The sequence below is a fragment of the Schistocerca americana genome, chromosome 3, assembly GCF_021461395.2.
Source record: "Schistocerca americana isolate TAMUIC-IGC-003095 chromosome 3, iqSchAmer2.1, whole genome shotgun sequence".
Classification (NCBI taxonomy): domain Eukaryota; kingdom Metazoa; phylum Arthropoda; class Insecta; order Orthoptera; family Acrididae; genus Schistocerca; species Schistocerca americana.
Window position 1 is genome coordinate 39,784,939 of NC_060121.1, and position 15,803 is coordinate 39,800,741.

At 50.7% G+C, this 15,803-nt stretch overlaps 1 protein-coding gene across 1 annotated transcript in view; it reads left to right on the plus strand.

The window, feature by feature from the left end:
• LOC124605305 (F-actin-uncapping protein LRRC16A) overlaps positions 1 to 15,803 on the plus strand; it is a 528,830-nt gene that overhangs the window by 217,558 nt on the left and 295,469 nt on the right. Inside the window, exon 5 of the mRNA XM_047136886.1 lies at positions 225 to 355. Coding sequence (XP_046992842.1) covers positions 225 to 355 — 131 coding nt within the window. The remainder of the gene's footprint in view (positions 1 to 224; positions 356 to 15,803) is intronic.

Sequence of the window (15,803 nt, forward strand, 5' to 3'; positions counted from 1 at the left end):
TTGTATGAAAAAGTGTGAAACAGATTTGTAATGTAAACTATAACCTTGTTGTGTAATTGTGGTTACTTCATGACGATAAAAATTTTGTTTGTTTGTTGAACAAAATTGCTTGTGTGTATCATACGACAATACTTCTGATGTTCTTCCCCTCCTTACAGCATGATGAAATTTCCATATAGCAGACAGTGAATCTTGACTTAGTAACACTGTGATTATTTTTGCAGTTGTGCCTCACTGTTGGTGATAAGCAGTACTCCTTTTTGACTGCTGATGATTCAGTCAGCCATGATGTTGACTCTATGATAAAAGCGCTGACAACAGCCATCAGAAATATATTTCCTACAGTTCCTTTACAGTGAGTAATGTATAATTTACACTGTGTTTGTGTTTGTGTGTGTGTGTGTGTGTGTGTGTGTGTGTCACATACTTATTCTGAGTAGTGTAGTACTGCTCAGTGAATCACACAGCAGATTATTATTATTATTATTATTATTATTATTATTTTAAGTGTTCAGTAGTGTTACGTACAGTGCTGCATTAATGACACCATTTTTATTCTGCGTGCACTCCTGTGTTGTGAGGCCATCCTTTGTAGCTTTAGATTGGGATGCAAACTGACTCATTATTCGGAGCAGTGTACCCAAATTCATTGAGACATTGGTTTGGAGCTGAGAAGATGGCATACACCTGAGACTTGTGTGATTCGACAGTGGTCTCAGGCGCATATTTCTGGACCTTTCGTGTAGGGTGGATGCTGTATCCTGCTACTAGTGTGTGTCGGTGTGCGTACACCAAGTGTCGTGTCACTGCACGTGTGTACTGCCACCTATATCAGCGACTCACACCTATAGACTGGCAGACCAGCGATGACTCCCTCCCAGTATGTTTGTTCAGTTGGTACTGTCTCTGTCAGTTGTTCTGTGTATCACTTATATTGCACCTTCTGTATCGTTCTTTTGTCTTGAAACATGTGGAGTCACGAGAGGCTTATTTGTGTTACTGTTCTGAGGTTTATGAATAAAGCCATATTTGTGTTATTTGGACCGGTTTTGTATATTACTTAGTTACTACACGATTGGCGCCAAGTTTTGAACTGTTTCCGCGTGTGCGGTGTTTCAGTGCTGTTTCATCAGGTTTAGTCATTAAAGACTGAACAACTTACTTCAGCATTGATGTCTTCGGCAGCTTCCACTATCAGACAGAATACCATTCCTCCAGTCTATCCACCCACTTTTCCTCCATGAGAATTGCGAAGCTTACGAAGAAAGACTCGGACAGCATTTGTTGCCTTTTTGTGGCAGACGAATTTGTGCAAAGACTTATTCCTCTCATGGATTCCACCTAAGGTGTATCAGTTACTGTGTCAACTAGCCCTTTACAAGAACTGTCAGCTCTTACCTTTAGTTACATGTGCAGTGTATTGTCAGCCTACCATCGCAGACAAACACGTTGTAGCGGCATGAGTTGCATTCTACAGTCACACAGGCCTGCGCAGTCGAACTTCACAGCCTTAACTGTGTCTGTTTGTTACTGATGCCCATAATGACTCTTATGCAAAATCTACAATGCGCTACGCAATTTTCTGTTTAGCTGAAGACAAGGAAGTGCCCCCCTGCAGGTCCGGGGGTTAGAATAGGTCCGAGGTATTCCTGCCTGTTGTAGGAGGCAATTAAAAGGAGTTTCACATGTTTTGCCCTTTATGTGATGGTCCTCTGTAGGGTTTGACCTCCATTCTTCAAAATTTTCCCGACACCATCCTTGGTGCGTTTTCCACCATGCACTACGCAGTGTCGATTTCTGTGTTGACGATGACCGTGGCCTTATTTGCACCTGATATCCAGCACGGTAGCCAGTACGTTGTGGTGGGGCTGCCATGTACGCTGTCGATTGCAGCCCCCAGACCACATGGGGATTGCTCTGTTGATGCCTGTGCCGTTTACTCACCACGTGTGCCAAGGGGTAGATGCCCTTCCCCCTGGGGCATCGGGACTCCCGGCAATGGCCATACTGCCAGGTGGCCTTTGCTGCGGCTGGGTGGCACCCGTAGGGAGGGCCCCTGTTCGGAGTGGGTGGCATCAGGACGGATGACACGCAATGAAGCGTAGTCCATCATCTCTTGCTGGTGGTGAAACACCAGCAGTCTCTAAGCGTTCGAGGGCTCAATTCAACGCACAGAAGCATGACCCTAAATCGGTCCCCTCCCTGGCCACACCATGGGAGGAACGTCAGGCTAAAGATGGCAGCGGATCTTATTCGCCCCGGTACCTTGTATGTTCGAGAGCTGATGGGGAATCTTTCATGACGATGAAGCCTGTTTTTTGTTGAGCACTTAGAGGACAAGTTCGGGGAGGTGGAGGACTTGTCCAAAATGAGATCTCGGTCAGTCTTGATCACAACAGCATCCTCTGCCCAGTCACGGGAGTTACTCGCTTGTGACAAGCTGGGGGCTGTTTCTGTAACCATCATGCCCCATAAGCACTTAAATATGCTCCAGGGTATCATATTTCACAGAGACCTTCTTTTGCAGTCCGCGCCAATTTAGAGCGGCGAGGTGTCCATCTCATGCTGGAAGTTTGGCCCCATGTCTTCCCGCTGTACTTCTAGCATCACATGCCGAGATTGCGGACGCGCATCACATTCCAATACACCATGTGCCCCACCTCCCATCTGTGTCAACTGTGGAGAGCACCATTCTCCTTGCTTGCCTGACTGCAGGATTCTCCAGAAAGAAAGGAAAATTGTGGAGTACAAGACACTTGACACACTGAACTACAATGACGCTAAGAGAAAAATTTAACGCCTGCATCCTGTGCGTATGACATAGTCTTACGCCACCACTACAACAGTTATGGCACCATTAGCTCCGCCAACCCAGGGCACCTCTCAGACCCGGAAGACTACACTTGCCCCCTTGATGGTGGGGGCGCATTTCCCTCCCCATTGCTCCTGCACCACCTAATTCAAGAGCAACACCCCCCCCCCCCCCCCCCCCCAACCATCGGGGACATATGTCCGAAGCCAGAGAAGTGTAAGTCTCCTTCGGCTTCTCTCACTAGGAAGGGGTCCCTTGGGTCACTCCCTTCACAGTGGGAAAGACGACACCCGTCAGTGGCTGAAGAGCCCAAAAGCAGCTGGTCGTACGGCTTCACACTCATCCTCAGTCCCAGAGACTGAGCCAGTGAAGTCCTCCCAGCCAGGAAAACCCAAGGAGCAGCGAGAGAAATCCAAAAAGATAACCACTAAGACCAAGGAAATTGCGGTGGCACCCACACCAGCGCTAACTACAAGCTCTGCGGCTGAGGATGGGGTGGACATTTTGGCGTCTGCTGAGGACCTAGATCTCGCCAGAGCCTCAGATACAATGGAAATAGGCTGCTCAGTCAATAAATCGATGGCAGCAGGTGACTCTCAGGCGTAAACTGCCATATTGAATGTTCCATGCCTACCCGGTCTCACGATGTCATCCTCCAGCGGAATTGCGGCAGTTTTTTGCACTGCTTGGCCGAGCTAGGGCAACTGTTAAGCTTCACACCTGATATCTGCATTGCCCTCCAGGAAATCTGGTTCCCAGCAATGCGGACCACTGCCCTCCACAGCTATAAGGGAGATTACAGGAACCGTAGCGAGTATAATCGAGTGTCAGGTGGAGTATGCGTTTATGTCCTAAACTCGGTATTTAGTGAACATGTGCCCCTTCAAACCCCTCTTGAAGCTGTGGCTGTCAGAATGAGGACGACAGAGGAAATAACTGTCTGCAGTGTGTATCCTCCTCCAGATGGTGCAGTACCCTTGAATGTATTAGCTGCACTGATTGATCAACTCCCTAGACCTTTCCTACTTCTGGGACATTATAATGCCCATAACCCCTTGTTGGGTGGTACCATGCTTACTGGCCAAGCGAAAGATGTCGAAACTACTCGGCCATTGATTTATCAATTTGCAGCCCAGGAATTCTCTCATCTATCCACTGGAGAGTACATGACGACCTGTGCGGTAGTGACCACTTCCCCATCTTACTGTCTCTGCCCCAGTGTCAGGCACACGGACACCTGCCCAGGTGGGCTTCGAACAAGGCAGACTTGGGAACTTTCACCTCTGCTGTCACCGCTGAATCTCTCCCACGCGGTAACATCGATGTGATGGTTGAGCAGGTGACTAGCAGACCTGTTTCAGTGACAGAAAATGCGATCCCTCGCTCTTTAGGGTGCCTGAGGCGTAAGGCAGTCCCTTGGTGGTCACCGAAAGTCACTGAATCAATTAAGAAGCATCGGCGAGCTCTACAGCGGCATAAGCAGCACCCTTCCTTGGAGCACCTCATAGCTTTTAAATGGCTCGGTGCCCGTGTTTGCTACCTTATCAAACAACGGAAGAAGGAGTGTTGGGAGAGATACGTCTCCAACATTGGGTGCCACATGTCACCTTCCAAAGTCTGGCAAAGATCAAATATCTTTTCAGGTACCAGGCCCCAACTGCTGTCCCTGGTGTTACCATAAATGGCGAGTTACCTACAGATGCAAACGCATTTGCCGAGCGCTTTGCTCGCGCCTCTGCATCGAAGAATTAACCACCAGCCTTTCACACAGTCGAACGGTGGCTGGAAGGGAATTTCTTCTCATTCACTACATGCTGCAGTGAATCGTATAAAGCCCCATTTACAGAGTGGGAGCTCCTCAGCGCCCTTGAACATTGCCCCAACACAGCTCCTGGGCCTGATAACATCCACAGCCAGATGATTAAACATCTCTCATTTGACTACAAGCGACAACTCGTCATCTTCAACCGGCTGTGGTGCGATGTCGTCTTTCCATCGCAGTGGCGGGAGAGCACCAACATTCCGGTGCTCAAACCCGGTAAAAACCCGCTTGATGTGGATAGCTATCGGCCCATCAGCCTCACCAACATTCTTTGTAAGCTGCTGGAACGTACGGAATGTCGGCGGTTGGGTTGGGTCCTGGAGTCACTTGGCTTGCTGGCTCCGTGTCAAGGGCGGCTTCCGCCAGGGTCTCTCTACCACTGATAATCTTCTGTCCATCGATTCTGCCATCCAAACAGCCTTGTCCAGACGAGAACACCTAATTGCCGTCTTTTTTGACTTACGTAAAGCATACGACACGACTTGGCGGCATCATATCCTTGCCACATTGTACGAGTGGGATCTCTGGGGACCACTTTCGATTTTATCCAAAACTTCCTGTCCCTTCGTACTTTATGTTTCCAAGTTGGCGATTCCATCCATATCCAGGAGAATGGAGTCCCGCAGAGCTCTGTATTGAGTTTCTCTCTATTTTTTAGTAGTCATTAACGGTCTAGCAGCAGCTGTCGGGCCCTCCGTCTCACCTTCTATGTATGCAGACGACTCCTGACTTCGTACTGCTGCTCCAGTACTGTTGTTGCTGAACGGCGGCTCCAGGGAGCCATCCACAAGGCGCAGTCATGGGCTCTAGCCTGCGGCTTACAGTTTTCATCTGCAAATTCATGTGTCATGCACTTCTGTCGGTGTCGTACCGTTCATCTGGAACCGCACTTTACCTTTATGACGACGATCCACTCACTGTATTGGAGACATATCAATTTCTAGGACTGGTTTTCGATGCTCGATTGACTTGGCCCCATCATCTTCGTCAGCTTAAGCAGATGTGCTGGCAGCACCTCAATGCCCTCCGTTACCTGAGCAACACCAATTGGGGTGCAGATCGCTGTACGCTGCTGCAGCTCTACAGAGCCCTTGTCCAATCCCGAATTGACTATGGGAGTGTGGTTTATGGTTCGGCAGCGCCTTCAGCATTGCATTTACTCGACTCTGTGCACCACTGTGGGGTTCGATTAGCGACAGGAGCTTTTAGAACGAGTCCGGTTCCCAGTGTACTGCTGAAGGCTGGTGTCCCTCCACTGCAGATCAGAAGTGCACAACTGCTCGCCAGTTACGTAGCACACATTCATAGTTCCCCCGAGCATCCAAATTACTGTCTCCTTTTTCCCACCTGCGGCAGTCCATCTCCCGCATCGGCAGCCCAGATTGGGGCTGACGATTGTTGTTCTCATACGGTCCCTTCTCTCCGAGCTGGAGTCCTTCTCTTTACCACCTCTACTTGCAGTCCGTTCACCTATGCCTCCATGGTGTACGCCTTGGCCGCAGGTTCGTCTTGACATGTTTTGCATGGCCCTAAGGACTCCGTTAACCCCGCCCATCTCCGCTGTCACTTCCTCTCGATCCCCCTGCGGGTCCGGGGTAAGAATAGGCCCGAGGTATTCCTGCCTGTCGTAAGAGGCGACTAAAAGGAGTTTCAACCATTTCAGCCTTCCATGTGATGGTCCCCCTTGGGGTTTGACCTCCATTTTTCAAAATTCTACAGAAGTACGAGCCTTTTGGGGAAGGACGCCTTACCACATACCACTGGTCCTAAGTGCACTAAGACCTTGGCACTCAGCATTGTACCGGCGTTGTAACCATACCCACTATTCATCAAATTGGGCCTAAACACCTGATGGGTTGTACAGGTTACGCCCTTAGTGCGTCCCCATCTGCACCTACGATCATGATGGACTTTCCATGGCACCAGAAATCCAGCACGGTAGCCAGCCTGTTGTGGTGGGGTCGTCATGTACCCTCTAGGTTGTAGCCCCCTGACAAACACAGGGATCGTACTGCCGATACCTGAGCAGCACCCTCCCCACGTCGGCCAAGGAGTAGATGCCCGTCTCCTTGGGGCATCAGGACTCCCGGCAACGGTCATCCTGCCAGGTGGCCCTTGCTGAGGCTGGGTGGCGCCCGTGGGGAGAGCCCCTGGTCGGAGTGGGTGGTATCGGGGCGGACGTTTCGCAGATGAAACGTCAACACGTATCAGGTCGCTCTGCGGCCGAGTCTTTCAAAAGGAAAGGTACTATCTCTGGTTCTGGTTCTCCTGCCCTTTCCCCCTTGGCCACTCCCTGGGAGGAGGGACAGGCCCGCCGGCTTGGGGCGAAGTACTTCCCCCGCTATTTGGTCTGTTCTCGAACCGATGGGGGGGACGTTCGCCACCTCCAAGCCCATGTTCTTTGTTCAGCACATTGAGAACATCTTCGGGGAAATCGAGGCTCTCAGCAAGATGCGTTCGGGGTCCGTTCTTATCAAGACCACCTCCGCCACACAGTCGGCGGCGCTCCAGGCGTGCGACTGCCTAGGGGACATCCCAGTGTCCATTGTCCCACATCTGGCACTAAATAGGACGCAGGGGGTTATTTTTCATCGGGACCTCCTACTGCAATCTGATGAGGAGCTCAGGGCCAACCTGGAGCGCTGAGGCGTGCATTTCGTCTGGCGAGTCCAGCGCGGCCCCAAAGACCGTCGCATCGACACCGGGGCCTTTATCCTTGCCTTCGAGGGGGACGTTCTCCCGGAGAAGGTAAAGGTGATGTGCTACTGGTGTGACATGCGACCTTATGTCTCCCGCCTCCTATGCGCTGTTTTCGGTGTTTGCGCTTTGGGCACATGTCGTCACGGTGTGAGGCTGAGCCCCTTTGTGGTGATTGTGGACGTCCTCTTCTTGAGGAACATGCATGCACCCCACCACCTCGGTGCGTTAATTGTCCTGGCATCCACTCGCCTAGATCCTCAGACTGCCCCGCATATTAGAAGGAGAACAAGATACAAGAACTCAAAACTTTGGATCGTCTCTCTTATTTTGAGGCCAGGAAGAAGTATGACCGCCTCCATCCTGGGCCGTTGACCACTTCGTTTGCCTCAGTTGTGTCCCCTCCTTCCGCAGTATCCTCACCCCTATCCTGTCCCCCCTCCGCCTCCTCCCCCCATCCGGGATCTCTGCCTCCGCTTCCCACATCCCTCCCTTCCAAATCCTCCTCCCTCGTGGCCCCCGCCCCCTCTGCCCCAGGGGCCACCCTCCCACCCCCCACCCCCCCGCCACCTGAGAAGCGATCCTCTTCTCAGGCGTCCATCGGGGAAACGTTCCGGACCCCAGCTTCCGAGGTCCGGCGTTCCAAAATGGACCCCGTGCGTGAGGACCTTCTTCGGGTCCAGCCCACCATCCCTGTGCCTCCTCAGACTTCCAAGAAGGCTTCCAAGGAGAAGTCTCTATCCCCCTCTCCACCCCGGCGCGTTTCGTCTGACGTTCCATCCGTGAGTCACTGCTCCCGGCTGTCCTCAGTTTCACCGGGACACTCTGCTGCCAGGCGCTCAGCTGGCCTCTCGTCGGCAAATGATGCTGCCCCTCCTACACGACCAGGGACAGCGGCCGCAGCTGGCGACGACTCGATGGAACAGGATCCGCCTCCCGCCGGTTGTAGCGTTGTTCCCTCGACACCTGGCCCTCCGCGGCCGTCGAGGTGACCAGCTCTTCCCCGTCTCGTTCCCCCTCTTTTTTGACTAGCGATGGCCTTGTTACATTGGAACATAAGAGGTATTCGATCAAATCGGGAGGAATTACAACTGCTCCTCCGCCTGCACTGTCCGCTCGTCCTTGGTCTCCAGGAAACCAAGTTGCGCCCGACTGACCGTATTGCCTTTACCCACTATACCTCGGAGCGGTATGACCTCACCCCTGTGGACGGTATCCCACCTCATGGTGGGGTCATGTTGCTCGTTCGGGACGATGTCTATTACCATCCCATCCCGTTGACCACCCCACTCCAAGCAATAGCTGTCCGTATTACTCTTTCTGCTTTTACTTTTTCAGTTTGTACCACTTACACTCCATCGTCATCCGCTGTGACTTCATGCACCTGATTGTTCAGCTTCCCCCGCCGTTTTTATTGTTTGGTGACTTCAATGCCCATCATCCCCTTTGGGGCTCTCCTGCATCCTGTCAAAGAGGCACACTCTTGGCAGATGTCTTCAATCATCTCAATCTCGTCTGCCTCAATACTGGCGCCCCGACTTTCCTCTCGGACTCTACTCATACCTACTCCCACTTGGACCTCTCGATCTGTTCTACCACTCTTGCCTGTCGGTTCGAGTGGTATGTCCTTTCTGACACCCATTCGAGCGACCACTTCCCCTGTGTCGTTCGTCTCCTGCACCACACCCCATCCCCACGTCCTTCGAGCTGGAACATACCGAAAGCTGACTGGGGACTTTACTCCTCCCTGGCGACCTTTCCGGATCACAATTTTCTCAGTTGTGACAGTCAGGTCGAATACCTCACGGCTGTTATCATCAATGCTGCCGAACGTTCCATTCCTCGTACTACCTCTTCTTCACGTCGCTTTTCCGTCCCCTGGTGGAACGAGGCTTGTAGAGACGCTATCCGTGCTCGACGACGTGCTTTACGCACCTTTCGCCGCCATCCTACGTTGGCGAATTGTATTGGATACAAACGACTCCGAGCGCAATGCCGTAGAGTCATCAAAGACAGCAAAAAAGCTTGTTGGGCCTCTTTCACCAACTACTTTAACGGTTTTACTCCCTCTTCTGTCGTATGGGGTGGCCTGCGCCGGCTGTCGGGCATTAAGGCCCACTCCTCGGTACCTGGCCTGACCTCAGGTAATGAGGTCCTCGTTGATCCTGTGGCTGTCTCCAACGCCTTCGGCCGGTTTTTCGCGGCGGTTTCAAGCTCCGCCCATTACCACCCTGCCTTCCTTCCCAGGAAAGAGGCAGAAGAGGCTCGGCGACCTTCCTTCCACTCGCTGAATCTGGAAACTTATAATGCCCCCTTTACTATGTGGGAACTCGAACGTGCGCTTGCACTGTCCCGGTCCTCTGCTCCGGGTCCAGATGCCATTCACGTTCAGATGCTGGCACACCTTTCTCCGGCGGGCAAAAGCTTCCTTCTTCGTACCTACAGTCGCGTCTGGACCGAAGGTCAGGTCCCCATGCGTTGGCGTGACGCCGTCGTTGTTCCTATACCCAAACCCGGGAAGGATAGACACCTTCCTTCTAGTTACCGCCCCATTTCTCTTACAAGCTGTGTCTGTAAGGTGATGGAGCGCATGGTTCATGCTCGGTTACTTTGGATTCTTGAATCTCTACGGCTACTTACCAATGTCCAATGTGGCTTTCGGCGCCGCCACTCCGCTGTTGACCACCTTGTGACCTTGTCGACATTCATCATGAACAACTTTTTGCGAAGGCACCAAACGGTAGCCGTGTTCTTCGATTTGGAGAAGGCTTATGATACCTGTTGGAGAGGAGGTATCCTCCGCACTATGCACAGGTGGGGCCTACGCGGTCACCTGCCCCTTTTTATTGATTGCTTTTTAACGGATCGAAAGTTTAGGGTACGTGTGGGTTCCGTATTGTCTGACGTCTTCCTCCAGGAGAACGGAGTGCCTCAGAGCTCCGTCTTGAGCGTAGCCCTTTTTGCCATCGCGATCAATTCAATTATGGATTACATTCCACCTAATATCTCAGGCTCTCTCTTTGTCGATGACTTCATGATCTACTGCAGTGCCCAGAGAATATGCCTCCTGGAGCGCTGCCTTCAGCGTTGTCTAGACAGCCTATACTCACGGAGCGTGGCAAATGGCTTCCGGTTCTCTGAAGAGAAGACAGTTTGTATCAACTTTTGGCTATATAAAGCGTTCCTTCCGCCATCCTTACATCTCGGTCCTGTTGTTCTCCCATTCGTGGAAACAACTAAGTTTCTATGGCTCACGTTGGACAGGAAACTGTGTTGGTCTCCGCATGTCTCTTATTTGGCGGCCCGTTGTACACGTTCCCTTAATGTCCTCAGAGTTCTTAGTGGTTCATCTTGGGGAGCGGATCGCACTGTCCTGCTTCGCTTGTATCGGTCCATAGTCCGATCGAAGCTGGATTATGGGAGCTTTGTCTACTCGTCTGCTCGGCCATCCCTCTTACGCCGTCTCAACTCCATCCACCATCGGGGGTTACATCTTGCGACCGGAGCCTTCTACACTAGTCCTGTGGAGAGTCTTTATGCTGAAGCTGCCGAATTACCAGTGACCTACCGGCGCGACGTACTGCTGTGTCGGTATGCCTGCCGGCTGTTGTCTATGCCCGACCACCCCTCTTACCAGTCCTTCTTCGCCGATTCTCTCGACCGTCAGTACGGGTTGTATGTGTCTGCCCTGCTGCCCCCCGGAGTCCGCTTCCGTCGCCTGCTTCGACAATTGGATTTTGCCCTCCCTCCCACCTTCAGAGAGGGTGAGAGCCCGACACCACCTTGGCTCCAGGCTCCGGTTCATATTTATCTCGACCTCAGCTCACTCCCAAAGGAGGGTACTCCGGCTGCAGTGTATTGCTCACGGTTTGTCGAACTTTGTGCTCGACTTGCCGGTCACGCCTTTATTTACACCGATGGCTCCAAAACTGACGATGGTGTCGGCTGTGCCTTTGTCGTCGGGGCCGCCACCTTTAAATACCGGCTCTTCGACCAATGTTCCAGCTTTACGGCCGAGCTTTTTGCTCTCCATCAGGCCGTTCAGTATGCCCGCCGCCACCGCCATTCATCGTATGTACTCTGCTCTGACTCACTCAGTGCTCTTCAGAGCCTTGGAGCTCCCTATCCGGTCCATCCCTTGGTTCAATGGATACAGCAGTCCCTCCATTCTTTCGCTGATAATGGTTCTCCTGTCAGCTTTCTGTGGGTTCCCGGACATGTAGGAGTGCCTGGGAATGAGGCTGCGGATGCTGCAGCCAAGGCTGCAGTCCTCCTGCCTCGGCCAACCTCCCCTTGTGTCCCGTCATCTGACGTTCGTGGGGATGTTTGTAAGAGGCTTGTGTCGTGGTGGGATGCTTGGTCATCCCTCCAAGGAAACAAGCTCCGGGCAGTAAAACCACTCCCAACTGCTTGGACAACCTCCTCCCGACCATCTCGGCGAGAGGAGGTCCTTCTGACCAGGCTGCGGATTGGGCATTGCCGGTTTAGCCACCGTTACCTGCTCTCCGGTGACCCAGCCCCGCAGTGCCCTTGTGGTCAGGCATTAACGGTGCGCCATGTTTTATTGTCATGTCCCCGCTTTAGTCAATCTCGTGTTGTCCTGTCCCTGCCATCTACTTTACCGGATATTTTAGCTGACGACGCTCGAGCAGCTGCTCGTGTTCTGCGTTTTATAACTTTGACTGGCTTGTCCGCAGACATCTAACTTTTTTACTTATTTTATCTGCATCTTTGTCAAGCCTTTCTGGTGTCTCCCCCTCCCCTTGAGTTTTACTAGATTCCATGTGCTCTAATAACTGTGACTGGGCGCTAATGACCTCAGTAGTTGAGCGCCTTTAAACCCCACACAAAAAAAAAAAACTTCCTCACGATTCTTGACCTGTTCCGGGGCTCTGAAGTGGTTTACACCGACCGCTCAATGGCTGATGGTCACATAGGCTTCTCATATGTTCATGGAGGACATATTGAGTCATGGAGGACATATTGAGCAGCACTTTGTGCCAGTTGGCCGCAGTGTTTTCGCTGCAGAGCTGGCAGCCGTATCTCGTGCTGTTGAGTACATCCGCTCATGCCCTGGCGAGTCATTTCTCCTATGTACTGACTCATTGAGCACCGTACATGCTATCGACCAGTGATACCCTCGCCACCGTCTGGTAGCGTCCATTCAGGGGTCCATCTATGCCCTGGAACAGTCCCGCCGTTCTGTGGTGTTTGTGTGGACCCCAGGCCACATCAGAATCCCCGGCAACGAACTTCCCGACAGGCTGGCCAAACAGGCAACGCGGAAACCGCTTCTGGAGATAGGCATCTCCGAAGCTGACTTGTGTTCTGTCTTACACCGCATGGTTTTTCCGGCTTTGGGAGATGGAATGGCATAACAGCACGCATAACAAACTGCGTGTCATTAAGGAGATTATGAATGTGTGGATGTCTACCATGCAGGCCTCACGCAGGGAATCAGTTGTCCTCCGCCGACTCCCCATTGTCCATACGTGGCTAACGTATGGTTACCTACTCTGTCGGGAGGACCCACCTCGGTGTTGCTGTGGTTCTCAAATGACAGTCGTCCTTTTCTTGCTTGACTGCCCACTTTTGTCCGCTCTGCGTCAGACTTTTAACTTTCCCAGCACCCTGCCTTTGGTGTTGGGCGACAATGCCTCCACAGCAGCTTTAGTTTGACATTTTATCTTTGAGAGTGGGTTTTATACTTCTATGTAGGTTTTAGCGCATGTCCTTTGTCCCACTGTGTCCTCCATCCTAGTACTTTTAGGGTGGAGGTTATAATGTGTTGCAGAGTGGCTGGCCTTCCCTTTTTATTCTCGTGATTGGACAGCCACTGTAATCTGCTTTCATGTTTTACTCTCTTCTGTTTCTAGCGTCTCTCTGTTGTTTCCTTGTCCTCTTTTGTTCGTTTTAGTGTCCGTTGCCTTCCCTTCGTTCTTTTGGCATTTTCTTTCTTTCCGTTTTCCGTTTTGTGTTATATGTTTCGTCTGTTTTATTCTCACACTTGTGGCATTGTTTTATTAGTTTGGTCCCTTTTCCCGGCTTTAAAACATGCAACCAAACAAGGAAATGCATCAGAGGACTTTACTCTGTGAAAAGCCCCCATTGGAAGAAGTTTTCCAGATAGCACAATCTTTGTGCCAGCATCAGCATTCTGTTTCCAACTTGTCCTTTCTGTTTTGTCCAGCACGCCCGTTTGGCAAGCCCTGAGTGCTGGACTACTTGTAATGCTTGCCAGAAGGAGATAAAATCGTTTCTGTATGTCATACGCGGCTCAAGATACGGACGTGGACCTAAACTGTGCGAGTCCAATGTTTGTGACTTCTCCCAAGTTGTTTATCGAGTTTTTCCCCAAGTGCTCCGGCTACAGGTTGACACAGGTGCTGCAGCATCGGTAATGAATTCTTGAACGTATGTGAGTTTAGGCTTACCGCCATTGACACTGGTCACATGGAAGCTGGTCATGTATAATGAAACAGAACATAGTGCGAGTTGAGTCAACGCTGCTCTGCGCATACATATGCGCGAGTCGCCGGTAGACGGTGCGGTGGAGACCTTGCTGTGGGTGCATCAGCTACAGGCGTCCTCTAGTGGCCGGCCCGCACTGGTACCAACTGGTGGTTGATGTAACTACACATGTGCGGCGCACTTACAGCAGTGGAGAATTTTAGAGCAACACCCCCTCTCCGTCCAAACAAACAGATCAGGCGTGCACTACACAAAGTTAGTGGTTACGTATTTAGTGAAAACATGTAGTGTGCACATGAGAGTTAAAGGAATCCTTCTGCAAGGTCTAAGATAAATTATCTGCTGTAATCAAGGACAGATGGGCCACATTAGTACAAGAGGAAAACTTTCATCTTGATAGGTTGAAAAAAGAGAATCTGGTCTTAGTGGCAAGATTCATGAGAAAGTTCTGGAATTAGTCTCATTTACTAAACACAATAATGCCTACATAATATTAAGAACATAAATTTGGGTGAAATTGAAAGTGAATAGTAAATTTAAATTGGAATACACAGGGTGTTCACTTTAACTGAAGACATTGAAATATCTTAAACTACACATTGGATTAAAAAAGTTATAATTCTAGTTTGCTCGCCTCGGAGGAGGACATCCAGTGATACCATACCCGACCCTCCACCACGTCCTGTACCTAGGTGGCAAGGGGCAACTTTGAAATCTTAAGTGGGAACCCCAATTTTTCATTGCAGAATCTACATATGTGTTGTCTGAAGCAATTTCTTTCTTTTGCCACAGATGGCACCGTAATCGGAGGAATAGAAATGGGTACACAATCGTTATTTACTACATGCTACTCAGTGCCCCTCAAATATTCAATGGCACGTGGAACCCTATCTCCGTGCGGCGAGGGTAGTACAGGCAAGTATTTAGTAACTTCAAATTAGCAACCCCATTCATGATGTTGTATTCCTCCAATATACTGAACAGGGAGTAATCGACGCACCACTGTGTCATGGCTAGAGGCGAACGCTACCCTACTTTTCACATTAGAGGAAGTGTTCAAACATAGTACTGTCAACTTGAATACTCTTGGTGATCCACTTGTCAAATGACCGTACATAGGACAGCAGCTTGTCCGTGGGAATGTCAGTCTAGGCGTCTCTGATGCGGTCTGGTATGTCTTCATGCGCTGTTGGAACTTGCTGGTACATCTTATCTTCTAAATATCCCCACAGAAAGAAATCGAACGACCTAGTGGGCCAATTAAAAGGGCAGCCTGTGTCGACCCAACAAGCAGTGTAAACACGGTCTATAATAATTGCTTAATGCGCTGGGCAACCGTCGTGCTGAAATGACACCCAGGGCAACATCCTGCACTAGCACATGTAGTTCCTGTTGCAGAAATGGTCGATAAAATACTGACCAATGCGTTTGTTACCCACGATGCCACACCATACGTTAACCAACCCAAGACATTGATGGCCAACTTGCCATAACCAGAGGTGATTACCTATACGCCAGTAATGCATGTTGTGCAGGCTAACGCTACCCTGGTTTGTGAATGTAGACTCATAGGAAAATAGTACCTTGGCGAAGAATGTGGGGGTTGTTTGCGTTTATTGGTATTCCCATTCGCAAAACATTACCCGGTTATGGAAATGGGCACCATGAACTTCATGATTCAGTGACACATTCTATGTATGGTACTTATGATGATGCAGTATTTTGACAGACATACCAGAATCGTGGTGTAATTGCAGGTCGCATGTTTATGGGTCGTGGTGCTCTGCTGTCTCATTAGCTTCTCCTGTTTGCTTCATTTCCTTTTGCCGATGTGTATGCTGCCATCAGATGTAAACGGATTCACAAACTTGTAGAAGAACGAAAGAGAGTGAGCTTCCTCTGGAAAACGCTCAGCATACAAGGCAACAGCAGCCTCAACACATCGCCTACATTCGCCGTAAATCAGGATCATTTCAATTTTTTTCTTCTGTGGTTGCTATA